The following is a 25,012-nucleotide window of genomic DNA, read 5'->3' on the forward strand; positions in this document are numbered from 1 at the left end:
TATGTTAAGTTTGTTAAGGTTTTATATCCAGTATATGTTAAGTTTTGATATCCAGTATATGTTAAGTTTGATATCCAGTATATGTTAAGTTTTGATATCCAGTATATGTTAAGTTTTGAGATCCAGTATATGTTAAGTTTTGAGATCCAGTATATGTAAAGTTTTGAGATCCAGTATATGGTAAAGTTTTGATATCCAGTATATGTTAAGTTTTGATATCCAGTATATGTTAAGTTTTGATATCCAGTATATGTTAAGTTTTGATATCCAGTATAATGCCAATTTTATTATGCAATAGATTTTGGAGAGGTGACAATAATCAGCATATGATTAAAACTAAATGTATTTGTATCACTAACAAGGATGATAAGGTAACAACTATTTGTTCATTAAAATCACAAAGTCAATACAAAAATAAATTATCACAAAACAATATACAGTTTCTGTAGAAAATGATATATATCAAAAAGATACAACAAACAAATGTAAGTTTAAAAGGGTCATAAATTATACAAACATCAACCCTTAGTCTTAATCAACATCATAGAAATTTTACAAACAAAAATATATTATGATAATGTGAGGTAGTTAATCTGCATTCACGTAACTCCCCCAGCCTTCTCAGTCATGAGATAAACAACTTTATCATATACTTAGACTAAATAACATATGATTTTTACTGTATTATAATAGCATTAAATTAACGGAAATTCCATATTTTTTCGAATTGGTGTTTAGCGGGCTGATGTAAAAAGTTTATCATATGCTTAGATTGTTATCACATGCCTTTTAGTAACGTTATCGCATGGCATTCCGGTGATACTCGGCAAATTCCGGAAAAAACACCTCAATGCTAGACGTTTTCTATGAAAAACATTACAAAGTAGTGTACAAAACAATTATATGGATACTGGAAAGTATATTGTGTAAAATAATTTAAAAAAACTAAAGAACAAATTATTAAATAAATGTATTTTTTTAAGTTTCAAACATAATTTAGAAACTTATTTAAAAAAAGTTGACTTTTCAAAACAGTGTTCATTATGTATATTTTTGTCGATTCGTTTATATTCAAATATGTTTCTTCTCTACATATGATAGAAAGATTTCATATCGAATGTACTAAATTTAGGGTCCGATGTCTGTGAACTTTTCACTCTTTGTACTTCTATTTGGAAACCACGTAAAAGGATCAATATATAAATCTGTTATTTTTCTCCATTGTTGAAGCATATGATAAAAAGATCATAACATGTCATTTTTCATATCGCCATGCGGCTCTTGGGCTGATATTGAACCTAGGGCTGATAATACATGCGATATGAAGAATGCCATGTAATAATCTGATAACACACTATGACCTGGATCAGAATTACTTTAATCTACAGTCGATTGTTTTAACGCTTGTACTTATTAAATGACCCAGTGTTTTAAGGCTAATGCATCAGCTCCATGCATCAGTTATCAAATAACATTTGTCAATGTAATACAATCAATTTTACTGTGCTTATCCAGTAACCTTTGTGGTATCATGTCTACCTTGCCATGCGGCTCTTGGGCTGATATTGCACCTAGGGCTGATATTGCACCTAGGGCTGATAATACATGTGATATGAAATATGCCATGTTATAATCTGAAATTATTAATTTGTACATTTCAACAAATTTGATTCCTTCAGGGATAGTCACATGTTAAACTATATTTTCGAAGGTAGAGAGAAAACTGTGGATAGCAAAAAGCATATTGCATATAGATATCATATTGTCTCCTAGACAATAACAACATATTAGTTGTAATTTTATTTCCTTTTTTTATGTTTGATATTTTTAACATCTTGTATATTATAAAAATATTTTTTCTCAAATAATCCAAGGATGTCTTTAATTAGATATACAAATCCTTGAATAATCGATCATAACTATTTCTTTATAAAGCTTTTAACAATAACATGAAATTCATTACATGATGTCACAAAGTATATCGGTTTTTTGATATTCTAAAAATAACAGAGCAATATGCTTTTTGCTGTGCAATATGCTTTTTGCTATCGTCCGTTTTCTCTCTACCTTCAAAAACATTGTTTAACATGTGACTATCCCTAAACGAATCAAATTTGTTAAAGTATATGAATTAATAATAATATTATGTGATATCTATTTCCCAGCTTTTATTTTACATACACATGATAAGTTATCTCCCCATGGATCCATAATATGTTATATATCTAATATTGCCCTGCTTCAGTATCACAAACACTTAGAAAGTTATCTCCTCCAGGATCCATATTGTCTAAATTTACTGTGCTGGCTGTACTTTTTTTGCTATGTATATAGTCTTCTAAATTTTTAAGAATATGGTGTGGATTCTTCTTAGCTTCAGTTTCTAAATCTAAAAAATAACATAATTTCTTTTCAGATATTTGAACACTTATCAATTGTTAAAGCAGTTATAACAACAACACTTAAGTGATTGCTGCAGAAATTTAATGAGATTGATAAGTTTCGGTGCCTATTGAGGATTCAGGATAAAAAAAAAGCTGTGCCATGAGTGCATGTTGCTTTTTCAGAAAATAAATTTCCATAACCCCCAAATCAATGTCATATTAGAAATTTATAAGTTTAAAATTGTAATGCTGACTTAAAAAAGTGAGGCCATTTATCAGTAAAATACAGAATTTTAAAAATCTAACTCTTTCTTTGTCTTGAAGATTTGTTTCTGTCCAATTTCATAACACTCCATGAAGGTTTACACATTTATCACGTCAAAAAAGGTTGGAGAAAAGAAACCAATTTTGAGGATGTTCGGGATGGACAGACAGTATGGACATAAGTAACACTTAATGTCCCTTTTGCTATGGTGATTTAAAGATTAAATATTGTAAAAACATTGATGAAAACTGTATGTTGCTCTCTAGGTGTTTTATGTTTAATTTTGTCCTGGAGGTTTGCTGTCTCATAGATATTTATCCAACATCTCCTTTTATCAATATTTATCAAAATTAGAATCATAAAGTGACAAACCTAAAACCCATATATTTAACATTTTCAGTCAATACATTCTTCTCCTATTATGAAATTATTGTTTAACTGTTTTAAAGAGGCTGTCCAAGTAAATATCAGGCAAATCCTATGATATGGGTGGCACAACACATTTTTTTCCCCACTGAATTTTTGGTTCCAATTCAATGTTTATATCATACAAAGGATATACATGTCAAAGATATTTTTGAATCAACAGTGGATGGCTCAGAAAATTATTTTAAAGTTCACTAACAATGCAACAAATTTTTTTACAAAATGAAAAGTTATCTCCCCTTTTCAATGAATTTTCAGTGCTTTCTATGTATTTTTTTTCTCTTTATTTGTTGCAGTTAATTTAAAAACACAATTTAACTTTGAGAAAGAATGAATTTGTGATATGAAATAGATGAAAAAATTTTGAAAACAAAATATGTCATGTGCCATCCATTGCCTGTTTTTTCCATGGACACCCTCTTTAAAAATGAAGCCACAGAATATGTATATTTACGTTTGATAACAAATCCAGAGTCTGATATTGTTTTTCCTTTTGACTTCCATAGTTGGTACATGTGTAAATATATTCCAGCATAAAAGTCATTTACAACATTCAGTACATCTTCCCTTTTATTGCATTCTCTGTAAAAAAAGATCACATTATTACATTAAGTTTAATAAAAGCAAGTCAAAATGTTAATTTTTGACCCCCTCATGATTCAAATATATAAATAGAATATATTTTTAGCTACGGCAAAGTTGTCCACAATTATCTTTCTGAAAATTTGTAACCCTCATACATAGTATTTTCCATTTGTCAGTGAAACATGAAAGAGCTATCCAGGTGATTTCAGTTTCAATGTTTACATGGATTATATGTTGTGCATTTCTTTATAATATCCCCTTCAAGATTATCATTTTGGATTATGATATTTGCGGTGGTTTTCTTTGAAATCTATTATATGAGGACTTTTGTGCAAAAAATACTGTTTACTCAAGGAAATTCAATTTGCGTAATATTGATTAAGTTATCTAAAAGGTTATAAAAATCAAACTTATTTGAATGCAAGAAGGAGAAATAATTTCAACACATCATTATAAATTTTGGGATTTATTATTAGAGTGATTCACCTGTTTAAACGAAATATATATCAGTGGCGGATCCAGTGGGGGGTTCCGGGGGTGCGCACCCCCCCTTTATTTTTGCCGATCAATGCATTTGTATCGGGACATATGTTTTGCACCCCCCCTTTGCCCTGGGTGCCCTGGGTTAGCACCCCCCCTTTCGAAAATTCCTGCATCCGCCCCTGTATATCATGGGAATTATCATGGAAATGAAACAAAATGTTAAATTCATAAAGTGGATATAGTCTAATGTAGTGATAAAGTGAAAAGAAAAAGTAAAATATTCCAAAATATTCCTAACGTTGGGATAATATGAATGTGAAATAAAGTTCTGGATCTAATATTGTTTAATTGGAACATATACATGTAAATGAAATAAAAACTCAATACTGTGGATATAATAAAATCAAGTGATATAGTGAAAATATATGAATAAACTTATTCAAAATATTTGTAAAGTGAGGATACTCATTTAAAATGTGATAATGGAAATAATCAAATATTGCAAAATTCTGTACCTGTTTTTAGGGATATATATATCATGGGAAATTTAACAGAATATCTAGTTATATAATGAAAAGCGTGAACAAATATTCGAAAACTTTCATCATGTTCATAAAATTAGAAAAATTTTATAAATTATTTCAGATAAAGAAAATGGAATACTGGATGAGATGTAAAATATGTAGAGTAATAAAATAGTTCATTCAAATATGATTTTGATATTTCAATATGAATATACATAAACAATTTGTAGAAGGAACATGTCAAAAACAAATTATTTTGAGTTATTTCCCATTAGAAAAGTCAAAGAGATATTAAAAAGGTTTTTTTTCAACAATATACAAGAAATCTAAGCACTCATAGTATTTGGCTATGAAAACATTAAAGAGGAAATGTAGTGAATTTTATGACACACAATTAAATTCCCATAAAAAAAAACATATAGTCCTGATCTGGCTTGCCCTTCTTCTAAAATTTTAAATGACTGTAAAAAAAATAATCTTTTTCTGTCTATATGTTGTGTTTTTTTTTTGCATTTGAATGACCAAATATTTCAGGGAAAACATCCATTTCCATAACAAAAAGACTAATAACAATGTAAAATTTCTTTACCTGTTTTAGGATTCTTTAATAAAAAAACATGAGAAAAGGATTTTTTTTATCAAATTCACTGTGTTTAGTTAATGTAAGAACATGAAATAAGTTTGTGTCTTGTTATCATATATAATTGGTCATATTCTAGCATAATTCATACCATATAAACTAATTTAGAATGCATATTATGTTGTTCAACAAAGATAAAAATTGAAGCCTTGATGCCATATTTATAAGTTTAAAAAAAAAATAATATCTCAGTTATACCACAACGGTAACAATTAAACAGGTGAAGTGATAGGATAAGAAAAACTTAAGAAAAAAAGCATGCTGAAAGTTTTGGTTAGGTGAATAAAAAACTGTACCGGTAGCATCAAGGTAGATTTAAATCTAACAAAACCAACTAATCAATTTAAATGTCCCTATTGAATTGTCAATGTTTCAATCTGGTTGAACAATAGGTACAGGTGAACGGTAACACCCATAGTCAACTCACTGTAATCAAAAAAAAATTGGCAGTTTAATTATATCATTTCATAATGAAATATGTTTTTTGCAGAGTTCGAGCCATTCTACGGTCTGAGTTGTAAAAACATGCATAATTCACTCTTGACTGTGATAGTCTAAAATTAGAAATTGATGTATCCATAAGGATAAATTCTGCATCTACACCAGCATCCTAAAGGATATATATTCAGCATGTGCACGAGGGTGGCAAATGGATAAATTCAGCATGAAAAGGTTAAGGACAAGTACTCCTATAAATAGTCCCTAAACAGTTTTGAAAAATGTGGAAATTGGTTAAATTGGTCCACTAGTTTCATTAGAGAAGATTGTTGTAAAAATTCAGGGAGAACAGACCACAAGTGATGAGAAAAGTTCAGTGGGCCCTTTATGCACTGTGATTTAAAAAGGTTGAAATCACCTAGAAAAATTAAAGAAATGTATACTTACTTATTTAAACAATCTTCTCTTAATGATTGTAAAGTTATTCTTGTCATATTTATTCCCATGACACAAAATGGAAAATTCTACAGAAAAAAATATAAAACTGTCAATACACAAATAGTAAGGTAATAATTGTTTACACGTACCATAGATGTAATGCCTTTATGCACGTACCCTGTGCTGTACAGCTAAAACTCAACATGCAAATTAGATAAACTACTACTGGTATAAAATGTGCAGCCTAATTTGTATATATATAGCTCATCTAACCTATTGCATAGTTATTTCCTTTGAAAATAAGGTTGGATGACAATGTTTTAATGGGGAAAACTTAAGCATGCTGTAAAAGTTCAAATCAAATACTGTAAATTCAGAAATTATTGCAATTTTGTCAATTTAGAAGTAAATGCAATTTTAATCTTGACGATTATCCTGTTTAATTGATAGAAAATATTTCAAAATGCGAGTCTAAATTATTGCGTTTACAACTCTGTCGCATTTTTCGCAATAATTTCTGAATTTACAGTAGTAATGAGATATACCATATATGTTTTTGTAAACAAGAGTGTACACACTGAAATGTCTTCACTTCTTTACTAATCATTGATATTATGCTAATAGTCCTAATATAAAGCTTAACTACCAGGGGGTCTCATTTGGGGGTTCCGATCCCGGATCCCTTTTACTGCTTTGTCAGAGTCCCGTATCCCCACTTACACTATGTACGTAAGCAATTCTCACGTATTTTGTCATTTCTCGGGTGCTGCTAGACCTTATTTCCTGTTTTCACTACACAATAATTTGACTTTCACCTGTCACATACAAAATATCGACAATCCTGTGTCATGCTTAGACCCCAATGAGACCCATCTACAACATCACATAAACTTAAAATGATCCAAGAAAATGTGGTCAAGGTCATATAACCTGAACAAGAAATGTATGTACACCTAACAATCATTTAAAATACACTAAATATAGTTGACCTATTGCTTATAGTTTCTAAGAAACAGACTTAATTAAGACAACTATAATCAAAATCTAATTAAACAGATTTAACTACCATTTGTTGGTCAATAGAATATTTTTTTTAAAAATGTCTTACCTGAGTTGGATGAAGTGATAATTTATAAATATCTTTAGCAATCATGTGACATTTTGGGTCTCGTAACAAATAGATTAGATTCACTAAGCCTAATAACCCTACTCCTCTCAGATCTGTTGATGGATCATTTCCTTAAATAAAAGACAAACATTATAATTATTCTGTTTATCAACTTAAAGAAAGTGTAGTCATGAAAGCAAGGATTTGTATAGTCACTATTCAAATCCTTGATGAAACTTAGAATTTATACTTAAATGTATTTTAAGGTAAGAAAGCAAAAGACAACTACTTTGCAGAAATTTCTTGATATATGCAATATTGAAATATACAAAGGAAAATATGCCTACATATGACACATTACTTTCTTTTTGAGATATTTCTTTATGACTTTGGCCTGTTCATGTAAAAACATAATTTTTCTTATTTCATTATTTTACCAAAAAATAGCAAAATTTAGTCTTGTTGATTCATTTGATTGATAAATTATTGGTTGTGTAAAATCAAGTAGCAAATATTTCATGCATGTTCAACAATAAATACAACAGGCAGGTCTTGTAATTGAGCCATCAGGAATGAAGGGTGTGGAAATTTGGACTGCCACTCGAAATTGAGGATATATTGGATAGGGACAGAAATTTTATCTTGTGACAGGCCACCTACGGACCCTTGATTCATTTGAAGATCTCATTGTCCTTAACATATTTGTAAGTACAATATGTCTCTACCTATCATGATTTCTGCAAAAAATGCAAACATTTATAAAGAAAACTCTTTTAAGGGCAATAACTCCTACACATAGAAAAAAATAAGAAGATGTGGTATGAATTCCAATGAGTCAACTCTCTACAAGATACTTAACGACACAGAAATTGACAACTATTCTTATCACACATACATCTTTTCAAAATAATTTACATATAATTTGCATCAGGTACAAGTTATAAGTTCACCTTCTATGTTTGGAGGACAAAAAACTGGTGGTCCCCCAGAAAAGGATATTTATCATTGTGAAAAGAAGTGAAAAATCTTACCCTGAAAACCTATTTCTTCCCAGTGACTTCCAAATCTACTGCAGTCAAATCTAGATCCTGTTAGACATCTATAAATAGTCTGTAAGGCTCGTGTGTGCAGTTTATCAGAGTTGTTAAAACTTGCTATAATATAAATATAGTTATGCTTTAGACTTTAATAAATCTTATCTTTGTCTAACTTACATATATACTGCTAGGTGTACAGTTTTCTCAATTTATCAATAGCCATCAACTACAGACAAGTTACTAAACAGTTAGAACAAATTCATGAACATTTTCTACCATTTACATTTTTAATTTTGTTAGTCTGGAAGACCATAAAACAGTATTTTTTTTAACATGAGCTGCCATATGACACTATGTATATGAGAGAAGCCAGTACTGTTAAATGTGTCTACAATTTGTCTGTACTTAAATCAAATAACTTAGCTATATAATGTGATTGCTTCATAGAACCCTTTTTTGGCCCAGATTTTAGTTAAGTGCATTTAAAAACTGAAAACAAATTTCACTAGTTTCCATGGCAAGAAACCATGGCATGATGAACGCTGTATATATATATTGTTCTATCTCCTTTTTATTATAAAAAGTTGATGTGAGACTTTATTCATTATTCAGAACAAAATAGCATATTGCAGTTATTTCATAGGATTTGTCATTTAAATATGAAATTTAATCTATGAGCTTAATCAATCTAAGCACATGTGGATCAGTCTATGTAATTTGCATACAGGAAGTGAGATCTCATTGTTGGAGTGTGTTTCTTTTTATTTGATCTTTTGAAGTAGTTCCTATCAACTTAACAATTATTGACACTGTCAATTCTGCCATTTTTCTAGTCTGAAAAAGCAACATATATGTCAAGCCTAAAGCAACTTACATTGTAGGCAAGACTAAAAAATATAAAACAAGTGAAATTTCATTTCACATTCTTATTGTTTCACATGTATCATTCAGAATGAATATACTGTATGTAAAATAAATGCAAGTCAAGTATACTTCCCAAATGACGAGCAATTTCAAAAGAGAAAAAAATGATACACAACAGAGGGTGAAAACTAAGTGTTGGCATCAATCCTTGTAAAATGGTATAAATTCTTACATGCTGCTATACAAAAGATTTTTTCTCTGTTTACATGCAAGTTTCTGTGCATTTTTGGTGGCCCAAACAGGAAGTGTTTCAATGCTGAAAATCCATGTCTGTCAACTGATATGTGAATGTTTGACTAAAAAAAAAAGAATATTATCAAACTTTACACAGAACATTCATTTAGAAGCAATAATTATCATTAACCTTTATAGTTCATATATTTTTTTTTTTTTAAATATGCACAGTAATAATATGCAATGTAAAGTTGCAAGTAATTACTTTTTCTTTGCTTTATATGTTAATTATGGGTAATATAAAGTTTTTTTAATAGTATTTGTCATTCAAAATGTGTTTTTAGACAACAACAAAATAACATCAGGGGGCATTTCAAAAAGCAAACATTACTGAGAAATAAAAGAATAAGTGTCTACAGACTATAAGTTATAATACCACATTGTACCATAATTGTTTATAGTAAATTATTGATACCTTCACTGAAGAATGATCTACTCGAAGAAGTTCCTCCTGCATTTCAAAGTATGACAAAAGTGGTGTAGATTCAGGAAGTGAAGCTGTATGAAAAATACAAGTTTATCTTTTAAAGAATATTAAAGGAATCATTACATTGCCTCTATGTACAATATTGACCTCAGTACCAGACAATATCATGCATACTATCCTTTCTTTTACACAACACAGATCTATGCTTAGTTCAGTGAAACAATATTTACTTTTCATAACATATATAAAATCTGTTGTACAGTTGTCACTGGCTCAGACGTACTTATAAATATAATTATTTTCTGTGACTGTATCTTACATTAATTTGTAGCATCCTTATTATTATAGATAATTTAGCTGATCTGTAAAAATAACATCTTCATGCCTTATATATCATGTACTGTAGTACGCCGCTAGATTAAAACTGACGTGGAAAGGTATCACCCGACCACCGAAAGCTTTATTTAAATGAAGCCCAGGTGGTTGGGTGGTCTAGCGGGACGGCTACAGTGCAGGCAATTTGGTGTCACGATATCTCTGTAGCACATGTTCGAATCCCGGCGAGGGAAGAACAAAAAATTGATGTTTAGACGAGTTGTATATACACAACTCGTCTAAATATATATCTATCCACAACTCGTCTAAACATATATCTATACACAACTCGTCTAAACATCAACCCAACAGTGTTAGATCTGTAAATTTGCTTTGCAAATTTTTTTGTTCTTCCCTCTCTCATGACACCAAATCGCCTGCACTGTAGCCGTCCCGCTAGACCACATATATATATATATATTTTTTTATCTTTAAATTTGTTGCATATGAGTTCCCGTATTTTGAGGTGAGTAATTTGTTTGCTGTATATTAGAGCTATTGTAAAAAAGAAAAAATATTTATGTGTTCCAATAGTACACAATCATCTAAATTTTCAAATATTTGTACTACAGTAATACTGTGAAAGTACTTTTATTCATGGAGTACCAATTTTCGGGGTTTTAGTGGATGACTATATTCCCGAATTTAAGTGTCCAACAAAATAAAACAACCATTGTCCAAATCAAGACATGGAAAGATAGGTTTGACCTCTGATATGATCTAGAGAACATATTGAATAACCTCGAATCTGAAAATACTTTAATAGCAGTCACAAAACTACGACCGCATGCAGGATTATACCCAATTAATCTTTATAATAACCTAAACTGTACAACTTTTGATCTTTTAATTCTCATAAAAATATTTTTTTTTGATGAAAGTCAGATTTCCGGTATTGATTTGCCAGTATGATAAAGTGTTCATATTATATCCTAATAGTTCTCTACATATGGGAAATTATAATTTCATGCTGGTCTTGATTTTGATATGAATTATCTGACAATTCAAGATACGTTTATAGCATTTGTTTATGATACTGATTTCTTTAGGTGACATGTTTATGGCCTAATAAACACCTTCGATGGTCATTAATCTCAGTGGCGTAGCCAGGGTTGAAATGATGTGGATGCCTTCAGCGAATTTTTTTTTTTTGGACTATTTTATGCAGAAAATTATATTTTTTCAGACATTGTTCCTGTAGGCACATTTGCTCCCATAGAATCCGACACTGGTTATATAGATTTTTGTTTAATTTCAAAATACCCACCAATTCATATAATAATATTTCACACATAATTCTTATGTTTTCTCGAAATTCTCGAAACTGAATGAAATTCATAATTTATTTATTTGCCGAAAAAGTTTCCCACCAATCTTAATATTTGACATCTCATAAATGGCCCTATCACAGCGGCACGTCTGTATAAAGGAACTGAAGTGATCCCCTTTTCTAGCATTTCTCAAAAAACGGCCCTATCACAGCGGCACTTCGGAATATAGGAACTGAAGTGACCCCATTAACGCGTTGCAGGGGACATCATCGAAATACCTGGTGTCCGTCCATCCGGTCTTGTTTGCACTCTCATGTGTACAATTCTTGCCAGATTTTTATATCATCAGCAATGACAATTTCGAAAATAAGTCCTAAGCTTTGACCTTTTGAAATAAAAATTAAAATGGAAATCCCATTGCATTTTCTCTAAAGCTTTTATTTCTCCATTAAAAATAAAAGGAAAAGGAAAAACATTAATTTTTATTAGTTATTGCTCTTGTTCATTGGTTACATAAAATATGTGCAATGCAGGGGACATAGGAACTCTGTTCTTTTATTGAAAATAAAATTAATATGTGGACCTAGATAGGAACTGGAATTTTCTGATAAGCCTAGAAATGATCACACTCTATTACAGATTAGTTTTTTTTTACGTCGTCCATCTTTCACAGGAAACGATATCAGGATATGGTGGTTTAGTTGTCAGTTATGTTGTTAGTCAGTTGTAGAAGCCATCGCTCCGCTAGGCTCAATTTCAGATGAAACATGTCCGAGGATATGTGCATCATTTCTGCACCTGCCGTAGTCGACGACGAAGTCTTTTTACGAAAAAAAACCGAGAACACTTTTCTGCGATATCTTGTTTTATTACATGCACTAAATTACCCTTAATAAAAGACCATGCATACTTCATCATAAATAACTAGATGCTATCCTCATATCCTAACCTTTGTTACATACGGATACCTTCGAGTTTAACTGCTGCGAACATATCTTTATTTATATTTTTTTTTCCTGTCAAAGTGATGTGGATGCTTGAGCATCTGAGCATACATGCAAGCTACGCCACTGAATCTGTTGATCACTTTATCTTTGGTTAATTAGTGTTGTCACTACGATTTACACAGGTCAATGTTTACTTTGCAATTTCCTTCAATCCAGACTATTTGTAACCTTCGTTTCTAAAGGCTTTAATTTTTCAATTATTGTTATTTGAAAACTAAAATCCACGAATTAAAAAATCCAGGAACATGTAAATATTGCTCAAACCACGAAAATTGATACCCACGAATTAAAGTACTTTCACAATATATATATCATAAGGTGAATAAAAGTAAAATGTTATATTTTTGTAAACCCCACATAACCTATTGGAAAAGTATTGGCCTAACAATAATCTCATGTAGACCAGATAGCATTGTTTTCTAGAAACTAAATAAAACAACTTACGTTTAATCTGTTCGCCATCCTTTAAAAATCCTGTTCAAGAGAATAATGAATAAAATAAAGTAGTGTTTGGTATATATATACAAATTCAAAAAGAAGCACTCAATAGGCATTTTGAATCAGAGATAAAAACAAGAGTAAACACTTCAGAATACCTCACCTGCTTTACTAATCTTGATAAATATTATGTTGAACATCTATTATATGAAGGTTTTCTTGCAAGTGGTGCATTTCTTTCAGATAATAAATTCAAACTAAAAAATTCACACCTGATAATATATTTCAAAAGGATTTTTATAGTGTAGTGTACTTTTTTGGGGAAAAAAATATCACAATAAATTAAAGAGCAAACATCCTATTTATGGTTGGTTTCTCTTGTTTGAACCGGCCTTGAGAGACTCTCATAGCTGATGATAAACATTTAAGTTATTTACACCCCTAGCTGTTTGACCTAGAGTAGACCTTTATTCAGATATTCAAACTACTTTTTTAATAGCTAAATTATCAATCTGTTTCTGTTTAAGTTTAATGATCATTGGTCCAACTAGAACATAAGAGCAAAATTAGTGTCTAGATACAGAAAATTACAAGATCAGCACCATTCCTCTTAATGATTACCACAAACACTATGATGCTGAAAAGTAAAACAAAATTCCTAGAAAACTTGATACATATATGCCCCAACTAACAATACATATGCCCAACTAACAGTACATATGTGATGATGATGATGAATGACTGCTTAAAATTGATATGCATATTCAGGACAAGAAAATGGTAATGTAATATGAAAATTAACCCTGCCTGTACTAGACAGACACACTAAGCTGGATTTTCAACATGCTAGTTCATAATTTAACAAAATGTGACCTTACTCAGACACATTATTCTGACTCTGGGCTAACCAGTCAACTACCAATTTTAAAGACTTTGTTTGACCTAGACTGGGTGTGGGCCAACTCTTCTAAAGCATTTGAGGCGAACAAACTACAACAAGACTACCAAGGCATTCACAATGCATTTGTTATGTTCATTTTCTTGTCCATTAAAAAAAATATGATCACTCATCTTTGTAACATGTAGGTAAAATAATAAATTCTCAACATTATCATATTTATCTAAAATTTAAATAATCAGTACCTGGTTCTATTGTCTGTACATTTTCCCAATCTTCGGCAGCTTTCTTTTGAGAGATTGTCTGAGAAACATCATTTGAACTGCACTAAATATAAGGAAATTGAAAAGATAAAAATCCTAACATTAAACTGATTATCAGCATTCAATTTCACATTTTTAGTTTTTTTAATTGATTAAGAATGAGAATTTTTGAATTTTCTTTATTTGATATCAATAATCATTGTATTTTTTTCTGGACAGCATAAAACTTCACTTATGCCAAATATTTCGTTATTTGAAACAAAGATAAATTCTGCACTATTTTTTGAAAGGCTATATATATAAGGGAAATCAATGGTAGTATTACACCTTAACATCTTATATAATAATAATAAAAGTATTACACCTTAAAGAACTATATTTTCTTTTAAAATGTCCTGTTCTAAAATATACAAGATCTCAACATCTATCTAATTTAAGTTCTAAAGTTTAAAAAATATGCAAAGTTATCTGATGAAATGTATTTTTTTTTTTTGGCTTTTGTACTTTGCTGTTGTGAATCAGCCTTCCAAAAAATCTTGAAGAGAAAAAATAGTCCCCCCTCCCTTTTTAAAAAAAAAAATTCTTGCCCTCAAGATATGATCATAATCTCAATTCAAATTCCAATGGAATTTGCAAACATAATAACTTGTAAAAATAAATTGAGAGCTTATCACCTCAAGACACTACAACATTGCTTTATCATAATTTAAAAGCAGTGTAAGGGAGGTAATTCAAATGTTGTGTATTCCTAAACTGTTGGGATTCCAACCTTCATTTTTTGGTTATAAATCTTGTTGCGTTTAAATTTAGTTATTTTTAGGGAAACCAAATGTTTTCGGATGTCACTGACAACAATGACATGATACCAATATACTTTCCCAATATTTGTTAAGGTCGTATAAAAAGAATACATTTGTAGGCATGCATTTTACCCTTTTTCAAATCAATTAATAAGAAACATTTAAAATTACCTCCTCCTTATATTCTATTATTTTCTTTGCATTTGCTGTTATGCTATGAAAAGTGGAGGGAATTTCCTTTGGTGATACACTTGCTTCAGATGTTTCTATGACTACTGTCTTTTGCTCAGATTTTTGTTCTGATTTGATTTCTACTATTGATTTTTTTGTTGCATCAGTTTCTGTTCCTGGGTCATCTATTTTCTTTTTGACAGGAGGGAGTTCAAAATCAAATTCAGAGCCAGAGGAGCTATCTTGTCTTATCCTTTGCATGCCCATATCTGGAAATGATGTCTCCTCCTGTAAATCTTCCTCCTTAAATGAAACAATGTTAAGTATACAAATTAAAGAAGCAATGAAGCACCATTTCATTAAATCAACAAACTAAATAGAGATGTACATGTAACAAGCAAGACTGTATTCTCATTATTGTTCTGAGGGTAATATTTATCAAAAATGGTAATGACAAAATCACCAAACAAAAGACGGCTTCAATAATATCTTACTCATAAATTCTTAGAATATTTTCATGCAACCATCAGATAATGTACAGTATGTTGCATTAGTCAGAGATCCGTTACAACATGTAAACCTGAGGTTTTTTTTTATAAAAGTTGGTTTGACCACTGAAAAGTGCATATCAAATTTGTTTTTTTGAATACATGTGTACAAAAACATTGAAAGTGTTTAGTTTGATAACACAGTTTGGTAGAGACCTCAATTGTCATATGTGGCAGACATGTGTCTTACTTAATTCATATCAAAGTGAATAAAATAATATACTTACAATTTTTACATCTGAACTGTCTTGTTTGGTCACCTTAATTATATCTAAATCATCTTGTGTAGGAAATATTATCTTTTCACCTGGATAAATGATTTGCTTAGCCTTATCAACTGAAGTGTCTTTTCTCTCAATAATATTTTCATCTGCTGTTTCTATTTTTCTGTTATTTTCTTTATATAAGTCAGCTGGCTGCCTTGATATCTCTGTAGAAGTTTGTGTTGAGTTTCCTTCATCATCTTCTATTGATGTTTCATCATTTACTCCATTTGAAACTGTTGTTTCTCCCACACATTTAATGCTTTTAGACGTACCATCACCAGTATGAAAACCCAGCAAATCAACAATGTTATCTTTACCCACACTGTCAGCATCCAAAGTAATATGGATATCATTATTTTCTATCTCTATGCTTTCCTCATTTTTTAGGTCTGACTTTTCTTCAATAGATAATTCTGTTGGAACATCATTTAAATTTTGAAAAATATTGAATTCATCATTATCATGAGATTTGAATTCCCCTGGTGCATCAATAATATTATTTTCTATCTCTATGCTTTCTTCGTTTTTTAGGTCTGACTTTTCTTCAATAGATAATTCTGTTGGAACATCATTTAAATTTTGAAAAATATCAAATTCATCATTATCATGAGATTTGAATTCCCCTGGTGCATCAACAATATTTAAATCAAATCCATCACCATCAACATCTTCAGTTATCATAATGCTATCTAATGAAACTGGATCCATAGCTCCTGAAAGAAAATAACTGTTTAGAAATCAATAAAAAAGGCCAACATAAATTTATACATATTAAGTTCAAAACTTAACCCTTTCCATGCTGTGACCGTCATATGATGGGTTTACTCCAACCACTGTTATTGGGCTCCAATGCAATATGACTTTCGATAACCCTAGAAGTCAACTGTTTGATACTTATTACGAGTTTATGCATTTTCCCTCCGCCTGATCAGGCTATCTATGGTCATGTTTCTCATGTATAAATTGCATTTTGAGCTCAAATAGGAATTTGGGAAATCGAAATCAGATAAAACTGTATTTTATGGAGGTGTGGGCTTCCTTTGATGTCTTACACAGGACGTTCATAGGCCTAAAACTTGCAAAAATAGTGCAAACCTGCAGGCATATAACTACTGATCATAATTATTATTGAAATAAGCATAGAAAACGACATCTTCTGGTTGCAGGTCCAGTTGAAGTAAAAAATCAGAAAAAATCTTGAAATTCTGTTTTTTTGGTCCTAGAAATACATGTAGGTCAGGTTATGTCAGGTTTGAAAGATGCTGATGAATGTGTTAAGACAAGTAATCTGGGTGGGTCTTGGGTGGGCATGTGATACCTCAGCAGCAGAATTGATTTTGTAAAATTATAATCAAATTTCGTATTATCATGATTATTCCAACACTCATTGAATTTTCCAATTATTAAATAATAATATATTATCGATGTATTTTATAACTTAAAATTGATTTACAGACAGCAGATAAGTTCATAAACAGGCGTGTAGCTCCCTATACGGCAACATGTAGTTGAGTGCATATCGATTTGGCATGAAAAAAAATTAGCAAAATAAAATATATGAATTAAATGTTTAAAGGAAACATTAATATATATTGTCGCTTTTTTTAGGAGCACATTTTACATGTTAATGGAATAAAATTCGAGGCAAGTATCTTTTAGCCGGCTCCGGTTACCTAATGTTTTTCTTCATACATTAAATATAAAACAAAAACGATAAACAAAAGATACAAAAATGGAGGTTACAAGACACATATACATGTACAGTATATATATATATAACATCTTCATGCCTTATATATCATGTACTGCAGTACGCCGCTAGATTAAAACTGACGTGGAAAGGTAACACACGGCCAGCGAAAGCTCTTTTTTGAGAGCCCAGGTGGTCGTGTGGTCTAGCGGGACGGCTGCAGTGCAGGCGATTTGGTGTCACGATATCACAGTAGCATGGGTTCGAATCCCGGCGAGGGAAGAACCAAAAAATTTGCGAAAGCAAATTTACAGATCTAATATTGTTGGGTTGATGTTTAGACGAGTTGTATATATAATATATATATATTTCGAACTCTAATATTACAATTTTTGGCTGGGGCTTTGCCCCAACCCCTTGTGGGCCTCAGTCAGCGGTCCCCAGAATCCTGCCTCCTCTATTTTGGAGATCCAGTTATGTTCCTGGCAGAGCAATCGTTCATTGTTCTGTGTCTGTTGAAAACATATGTACGATCAACCATGAATAACGATAGGTGCACATTAATTGGGAATTGTATTGTTAAAAAATAACATGACATTCATCAACATCCACGAATTCCAATTAATTAAACATTAAATGTCATTAATATATATAATGATTATTTATTTATGCAAGAGTAAAAATACTCTGTGCGCTATTCGTCCTTATTTATATAATAAAATTTAGAACTGCTTACATCAATACAAACTCCAACACTGACACCTTTTGAATCATGATACGGATTGCAGAGAGATTTTTATGAACAAGCCAATATTAGCCTATACATTTATACATGTACTGCAGCTGTGCTATTTGAGCAGTCAAATTGCATTGAGTGTATATTCATATGTGATATATACAGTCACTGACCCTATATCACCTTGTTTATGACGTTGACAATGGGTTTCTGTAGAGTTTTATTTATCACGTCAATAAAACATACAGGTTCGCGGAAATTTAACGTTGTCCGCTCTAAATTAAAAATCCATGGTTTTTACCCTAAATAGTTTATTTAGAACAGTTAAAAGAGTTGCAGTATATAAAGAATAACCATACATTGTCTCGAAATATCAATGTTATTTGTACTCGGCTCAAAACAGGTAGAAATGCTCGGCACAGCCTCGACTTCTACCTGTTCCTAAGCCTTGTACAAATAACATTGATATTTCGAGACAATGTATGGTTATTCTATATATAAAAGACATAAGAATTTAGCACATCTGCTAACTTCCACTAAAATAAAATATTAACCCATTTATTGGAAATCCCTGAAGAGGCTGACCAATAAATATCATGAATATATGGGGAAAATTATAGAATCAAAATTTATTTTAAACAATAAAGTAATACATATATAAAAACTTAGCTGCCTAAACACTAAATTAGTGTAGGATTGATGTAAGCAGTTCTAAATTTTTTATTTGGATATTCATGATATTAGTGTTATTCGGTCATTAATACCGCTGCCTGTGGTTGTAACTGGTGTAATGGTGGTCGCTTTCGCTAGATGTCTTCTTTATTCATATAATATCATTCTACGCACATCTATTTATCTTTATTGTATTTATATAGTTTCCCATAGACGCAGCCATTTTTATTAGGGATTCGCGGGTCCACTTCCTGTGGTCCGGCCTAGACATTTTAGGGTTAAATATAAGTACTTCGATCCCAGTGACCAGCAGTTCCGAACCCGGTAGCAGACAATACACCAGTGAAAACTATTACAGAAGCAACAACCCAGGAAACACATGACGTCCTTACGACGTTATGTATTGGTCGCTGGAAGGTCATGACTGACGTTACGTTAGTACGACGTTGTTGCAACGTTGTGAGAATGTAATTTTACGTCACGTCAGATACGACGTAGAACCGACGTCAGGACAACGTTATTATTGTTTTTAATAACGTTTATATTACGTTGTTGCAATGTCATATTGCGACGCATCTGTCACGTATCTGTGACGTTATAGCAACGTCGTCAAATTTTTGGTCGATAAAATATTAAGTTGATTTTTACGCTATTATAAAAGAGGAACCATGCTTTTTGTCATCAATAATACATCGTAATAATAAAAAAAAATAATAAAAAAATAATTGCAATATGTACTGTATATCGATCAAATATATCACGTAAAATGTTGTAGCAACGTAATTGTCGACATCCGTAAAATTTACAATAGCAAAATTTCTTCTTTTATTATGTACTAGATTTAATTTGTCTTGTTTGTATTGGTAGAACTAATGAACAATATTTGATATGAGGCAGGCATTACCTGTGAAAGGGGACGAAGTCTGTACGAATTTATTCATGTTAAAAAAAGATACGGAAATACCGTAACGTTTCCGATTTTGGTTCCGTTGTTAGGGCTTTTAGTTGTGACGCTATTTAAGTGATGACGTCATATTCAAAGTAAACGCCATTCACCAAGCCACTGCACTAAGATCCAACGTAAGTACATTTTATCTGTATTCTTTAAATGTTGTTTTTTTCTTCTTACTTTTTATAAAGTTTTTATTATAAAGAAACAGAATGATGTTCCCGTAAAGTTTTGACGTCATAAAACAAAACATCTGACGCCACAATGGAAAAGTGATTGTCAAAAGTTAGAGAGGCCGGTATATATGTCAAAATACAGGATTTGGTGTTTCAAGCATGATTTTTGTGCTCCAAGCATTATCACTACCAGCGATACACAATGTGCAAAATGATATGAGAGGTGAATTTATCTGACAGCAACGTCACAATCGTGACAATGCGGGTTTTCTTCGTATAAATGTCGGAAAATATCCACCGCTCGTCAAAAAGGTTCACATTGTGCCTCGGGGCTGATATTTTACGATGTCAGCATGTAGAAACCCGATAATTTATACATATCGCACCACTATTCTGGTTTTACGTGCATGATGTAATATATAAAACCATTTTAGAAGAGAGACATGATAGATAAGAAATTAAATTTTGTTGTACTCTTGCTTTATAAATTATTTTTACAAAAAACTTTTGCTAATTTCGTCTGCAGAAACCTTACACACGTGTAGCTAATTTGATACTAATTCAGGTCAGGATAGCAGGTTACCAGTGGTATGTATTTGCCATGTCATGTTAACTTTATACACATGGTCCGCAAAAAGTCAAAAAATAGCATAAGGACCTAAGAGCTACGGTTCCGCAGCTAACAGACACAGTGATGGCATACCTTGAAAATAACTCAAGTGTATTTACAATATAAAGTCTTGTGCATTGAACTCATAAACTAAAGAACTGATAAAAATTTAGTATGAATAAATACAAAAGATTTTTTACAAAAATCAACTTTGTAGTTTTTAAGTTCTGTGTCATTTTGGTCTCTTGTGGAGAGTTGTCTCATTGGCATTCATACCACATCTTCTTTTTTATATTTATATTTCTGTTTTTAAATTAAGGTTGTGTTTTTTTTAATTACATATTTTAATATTTATTATTATTTGAAAAATCCGGATAATTTTAAACATTTTTGACATTATACTATGTTTTACAATTTGTATTTGTTAAATAGGTATATATTTGTATATAGTGTCTCATAAGCCTATGTAGGCTGGGTATTTGTCTTATCTTACTATAGTGCAATGTATATTATATATCATCTGTATGTTTAAACATCAGTAGACGAGTATGTGACACTTTAATAAAATAAATTATTATTTATATTTATTTATTTTTGCAAGGGACAATATAATTTACCAAAAAATCATACCACTACTCCTTTAATTATTATTATTATTTGTATATAATGACTGAATAAATAGTCAACGATTAATCTGTATTATATATGTTCCAGACCGTATCTATGAGTTTTTGGACCGTATGCTTACTTTTTCAAAATACTCATACGGTCGAACTAATATAAAGAAGTTGTTCAAGTTTAATACAAATGCATATATAAACAGATCAAGATAACTTAACTCTCAAAATTTATATAAAAAAGTTCAAATGTAATTGAAATAAAAACTTTATATTTTAACTATTTTAAAAAATCACGCTAATTAAATCTGTTAATTTCTTGTATGTCTTATTTCACATGTCGACCAGTAATACATTAATTGAATTATATGATCACTGAAATTGAAGATATCGGAAGAAAACATAATGTGGAAGGACACTATTTCATAGCAATTTTAGAAACAAAAATGTAAATGCAAGGGAACATGCATAAACAGCAAACATTTAAACGCAACAAAAATACGTCCATCTAATTGTAATAATAACAATTTGTAATACTAAAAATAAAGATTGTTCTAATGGTTGTCTAAATGTAAACCATATAATCCAATAACATGTATGGTCAGCTCGTAATGGACAATACGCGTATACTCATACGGTCCGACCGCACGCGTATGGTCGGACCGTACGAGTATACGTATATACGGTCCGGACCGTACTCGTACGGTCCAAATACTCAATGGTATTGAACATATATATATGGCAAATTTGTAAATGTAAAACATACATTTATTGATCATAATTTTCAATTAGATCTATATATTTTTTTTATATTTTGGCAGTGGCTTATTTGCCGGTGAAACAGTAATTATGATCTGATTATAATATCTCGATTAAAAGCAAGCTATAAATAGCTTTACCATAATTCATGGAGTTTTTTCTTAAGATTTCCAAATTGATGAAACAAAATATTCTGTTGGAGTACAGGACAAAAAATATTCTGAATCCAGATTCCACCCATACGGTATACCTTATAGTGTTAGATTTAAAAAAAAAATTGATTGATATCGTTGAAAAATTAAATAAAATTGTTTGCACTTCACTGACTCAAGCAAAAACCATGACCCTCCTTGAAGTTAAATTGTTGCTCCCTGACAGTCTACAGTTTATTTTTAAATTATATTTAATATCACTATGCAAATTTTATCAATGTCAATTTTTGTAGAGTCTTACATGAAGAACTACATGTACCCCTCAGCAAGGACATCAGATATTGAAGAATTGATTGAGGAAACCCTAAAACATACACCCCCAAAACAAGGCGGAACACGCTATAAGGTAAGAATACCCTTATTTCCCCCGTATAGTGCAACCTATATTGGAATATTTCCCAAAATTATTATTGTTTGTATTCTATGTTGTTGGTTTTTTTTAATTCAGTACGAAATTGTTATTACAGATATGCATTTGTAACTAGCATTGTGAAGATCAAGATACTCTTTTGGGACAATAAAGGGTAACATTAAATTTAACTGAATATATAATTATGTGGTTTATGTATTTTTCAAGGAGATTTGGAAAAGCCACGTCTTACACACAGCTACATAGATCTTGTATTTATTTACATTAATGTTTGACCTAGAATAATTACAATTTAACTTTTTGTACAAATAAGTTTTTGTATTGTCATTGCAGGAACCAACTGTAAGAGGATAATCGCAACAGCTCCGGAAATACCACCACCAGGGACCAAGGAGAACATTTAAAATAAACAAAGTAAACGATCAATTCTTCACTTTTTGATATACAGATATAGGAAGATGTGGTGTGAGTGCCAATGAGACAACTCTCCATCCAAATAACAATTTAAAAAAAGTAAACCATTATAGGTCAATGTACGGCCTTCAACACGGAGCCTTGGCTCACACCGAACAACAAGCTATAAAGGGCCCCAAAATTACTAGTGTAAAACCATTCAAACAGGAAAACCAACGGTCTAATCTATATAAAATTTAAAAAAACGAGAAACGAGAAACGCGTATAAATTTCATAAACAAACGACAACTACTGTACATCAGATTCCTGACTTAGGACAGTTGCAAACATTTGCAGGCATTATTTACTTTTCATAAACCTTTTTTTATAACTTTCATGGGTGGGTATTTAGCTATCCAGATATTATATTCAGAACGTGAACATGCTTAATGAGAAATGTATACTACGACATGTACGATGAAATAAATTAAATATAAAAAAAAGAAGATGTGGTACTATGATTGCCAACGAGACTCTCCACAAGAGACCAAACGAAACAGAAAATAACTAAAGAGGTCAATGTACTGCCTTCAACAGTGGGCAAATCCCATATCGTACAGGCAGCAATTAAAGACGGGTTAAAGAGACCGGGGCAACATCCCTCTTATAGAGTAACATATATGATAAATGCATATTATTTTTACAAGCACTATCAAGAACTTCATACGAATAGGCAGCCACTCAGCTATAGATGGCCCTAGGATTCACTTCTGTTATATCACAATTACTGAAAGTTCAAACAGTAGTTCGATTGAAGCTACAAAAAAAAAGATGATGATGCAGAATATTCGAATTCCTTCAGAGAATAACACCAACATATATCATCTAGAGGTCACCTCATGGTCCCAAACACAGTTGATACTATGTGTGTGTATATACGATAATTTTTTGGCCAATTACATAGCATAATATAAAAGTTCAAGTATATTACGTCGACATAATGTGATATTAACGTTGTAGAAACGTAATTTTACGTCACCACAACGTTAATGTATGATGTTTTGATAACGTGATATAAACGTTGTTGTAATGTCAAGAATAACGTTGTAGAAACGTAATTTTACGTCACCACAACGTTGATGTATGACGTTGTGACTACATCGACATAACGTGATATAAACGTTGTTGTAATGTCAGGAATAACGTTGTAGAAACGTAATTTTACATCACCACAACGTTAATGTACGACGTTGTGACAACGTCAAGAAAACCATACACTTTTACGTAAATACAACGTAATAACCTGATGTCTTTGCGACGAAAACATGACATTGTCACGACGTAATTATGACATAACATTGTTAGCTGGGAAGCCAACAATATAAACATTTAGTTTAAAAGGTAACCAGCTAAGCATATTTAAGCTATTTAAGACACCACCATGCACTCCCGTAAACTTGTATGCTTTAATCATAGTGTATCACAAATGTTCCATTTGTAGAATGTTAAATAAATCATCATTGAAATGTTAACGGTTTGATTCTTTAAAATCAGAGAACTCGGACCAGTGTCATGATTTCCATGACACTGGTCCTTCACAATCATAGGGCAGTACAGTTAACACCAGCCTCATATTATTTCCCACAATGATAAATTGTTTTACCTACATGTGATTAAGGAAGCTGTGTTTTATAGTGTGATCAAACGCAAAATGTACATCCGAAGAACTTGAAGACAGGAAAGTAGTCAAGTAACTTCAGCCATTTGTAAATAATCCATTCGGACCAATAATCAAAGAATTAAATGAATGTAAAATTACGAAATATCCCGAATGAGTTTTGTCTACATCAATTCTGCTCTTTTAAATGCGGAAATTTT

General features: G+C 31.2%; 1 protein-coding gene and 1 long non-coding RNA gene across 3 annotated transcripts; one reads left to right on the forward strand and one right to left on the reverse strand.

Moving 5' to 3' along the window:
• Nucleotides 1-271: 271 nt before the first annotated feature.
• LOC143072381 (uncharacterized) lies at nucleotides 272-24,920 on the reverse strand. Of its 2 annotated transcripts, none has more exons than XM_076247284.1 (12): nucleotides 24,798-24,920; nucleotides 15,912-16,663; nucleotides 15,137-15,439; nucleotides 14,148-14,229; nucleotides 13,011-13,040; nucleotides 9,902-9,984; nucleotides 9,425-9,548; nucleotides 8,323-8,445; nucleotides 7,292-7,422; nucleotides 6,193-6,269; nucleotides 3,530-3,657; nucleotides 272-2,389 (listed from the first exon to the last, which is right to left on the reverse strand). In XM_076247284.1, the coding sequence occupies exons 2-12, from the start codon at nucleotides 16,656-16,658 to the stop codon at nucleotides 2,226-2,228; spliced, it is 1,992 nt and encodes a 663-aa protein (XP_076103399.1). In that variant the 5' UTR covers nucleotides 16,659-16,663; nucleotides 24,798-24,920; the 3' UTR covers nucleotides 272-2,225. The 2 variants fall into 2 exon arrangements, with proteins under 2 accessions (XP_076103399.1, XP_076103398.1); XM_076247283.1 differs by having other exon boundaries at nucleotides 24,802-24,913.
• Nucleotides 19,833-23,373, forward strand: LOC143070652 (uncharacterized). Its single transcript, XR_012976620.1, has 3 exons — nucleotides 19,833-20,128; nucleotides 22,605-22,717; nucleotides 23,075-23,373. It is a non-coding gene; the product is annotated as an uncharacterized LOC143070652 (long non-coding RNA).
• Nucleotides 24,921-25,012: the final 92 nt, after the last annotated feature.

The sequence above is a fragment of the Mytilus galloprovincialis genome, chromosome 4 (assembly GCF_965363235.1).
Source record: "Mytilus galloprovincialis chromosome 4, xbMytGall1.hap1.1, whole genome shotgun sequence".
Classification (NCBI taxonomy): Eukaryota; Metazoa; Mollusca; class Bivalvia; order Mytilida; family Mytilidae; genus Mytilus; species Mytilus galloprovincialis.

What these genes read in the sequence shown, in the direction of transcription:
- LOC143072381 (XM_076247284.1), bottom strand. Translation starts at nt 16,658, where the DNA reads ATGGATCCAGTTTCATTAGATAGCATTATGATAACTGAAGATGTTGAT. An exon ending in TGTACAGACAATAGAACCAG is followed by an intron (nt 13,041 to 14,147) that starts GTACTGATTATT and finishes TCTCTTGAACAG; the next exon opens with GATTTTTAAAGGATGGCGAA. An exon ending in GGATGGCGAACAGATTAAAC is followed by an intron (nt 9,985 to 13,010) that starts GTAAGTTGTTTT and finishes TTTTTCATACAG; the next exon opens with CTTCACTTCCTGAATCTACA.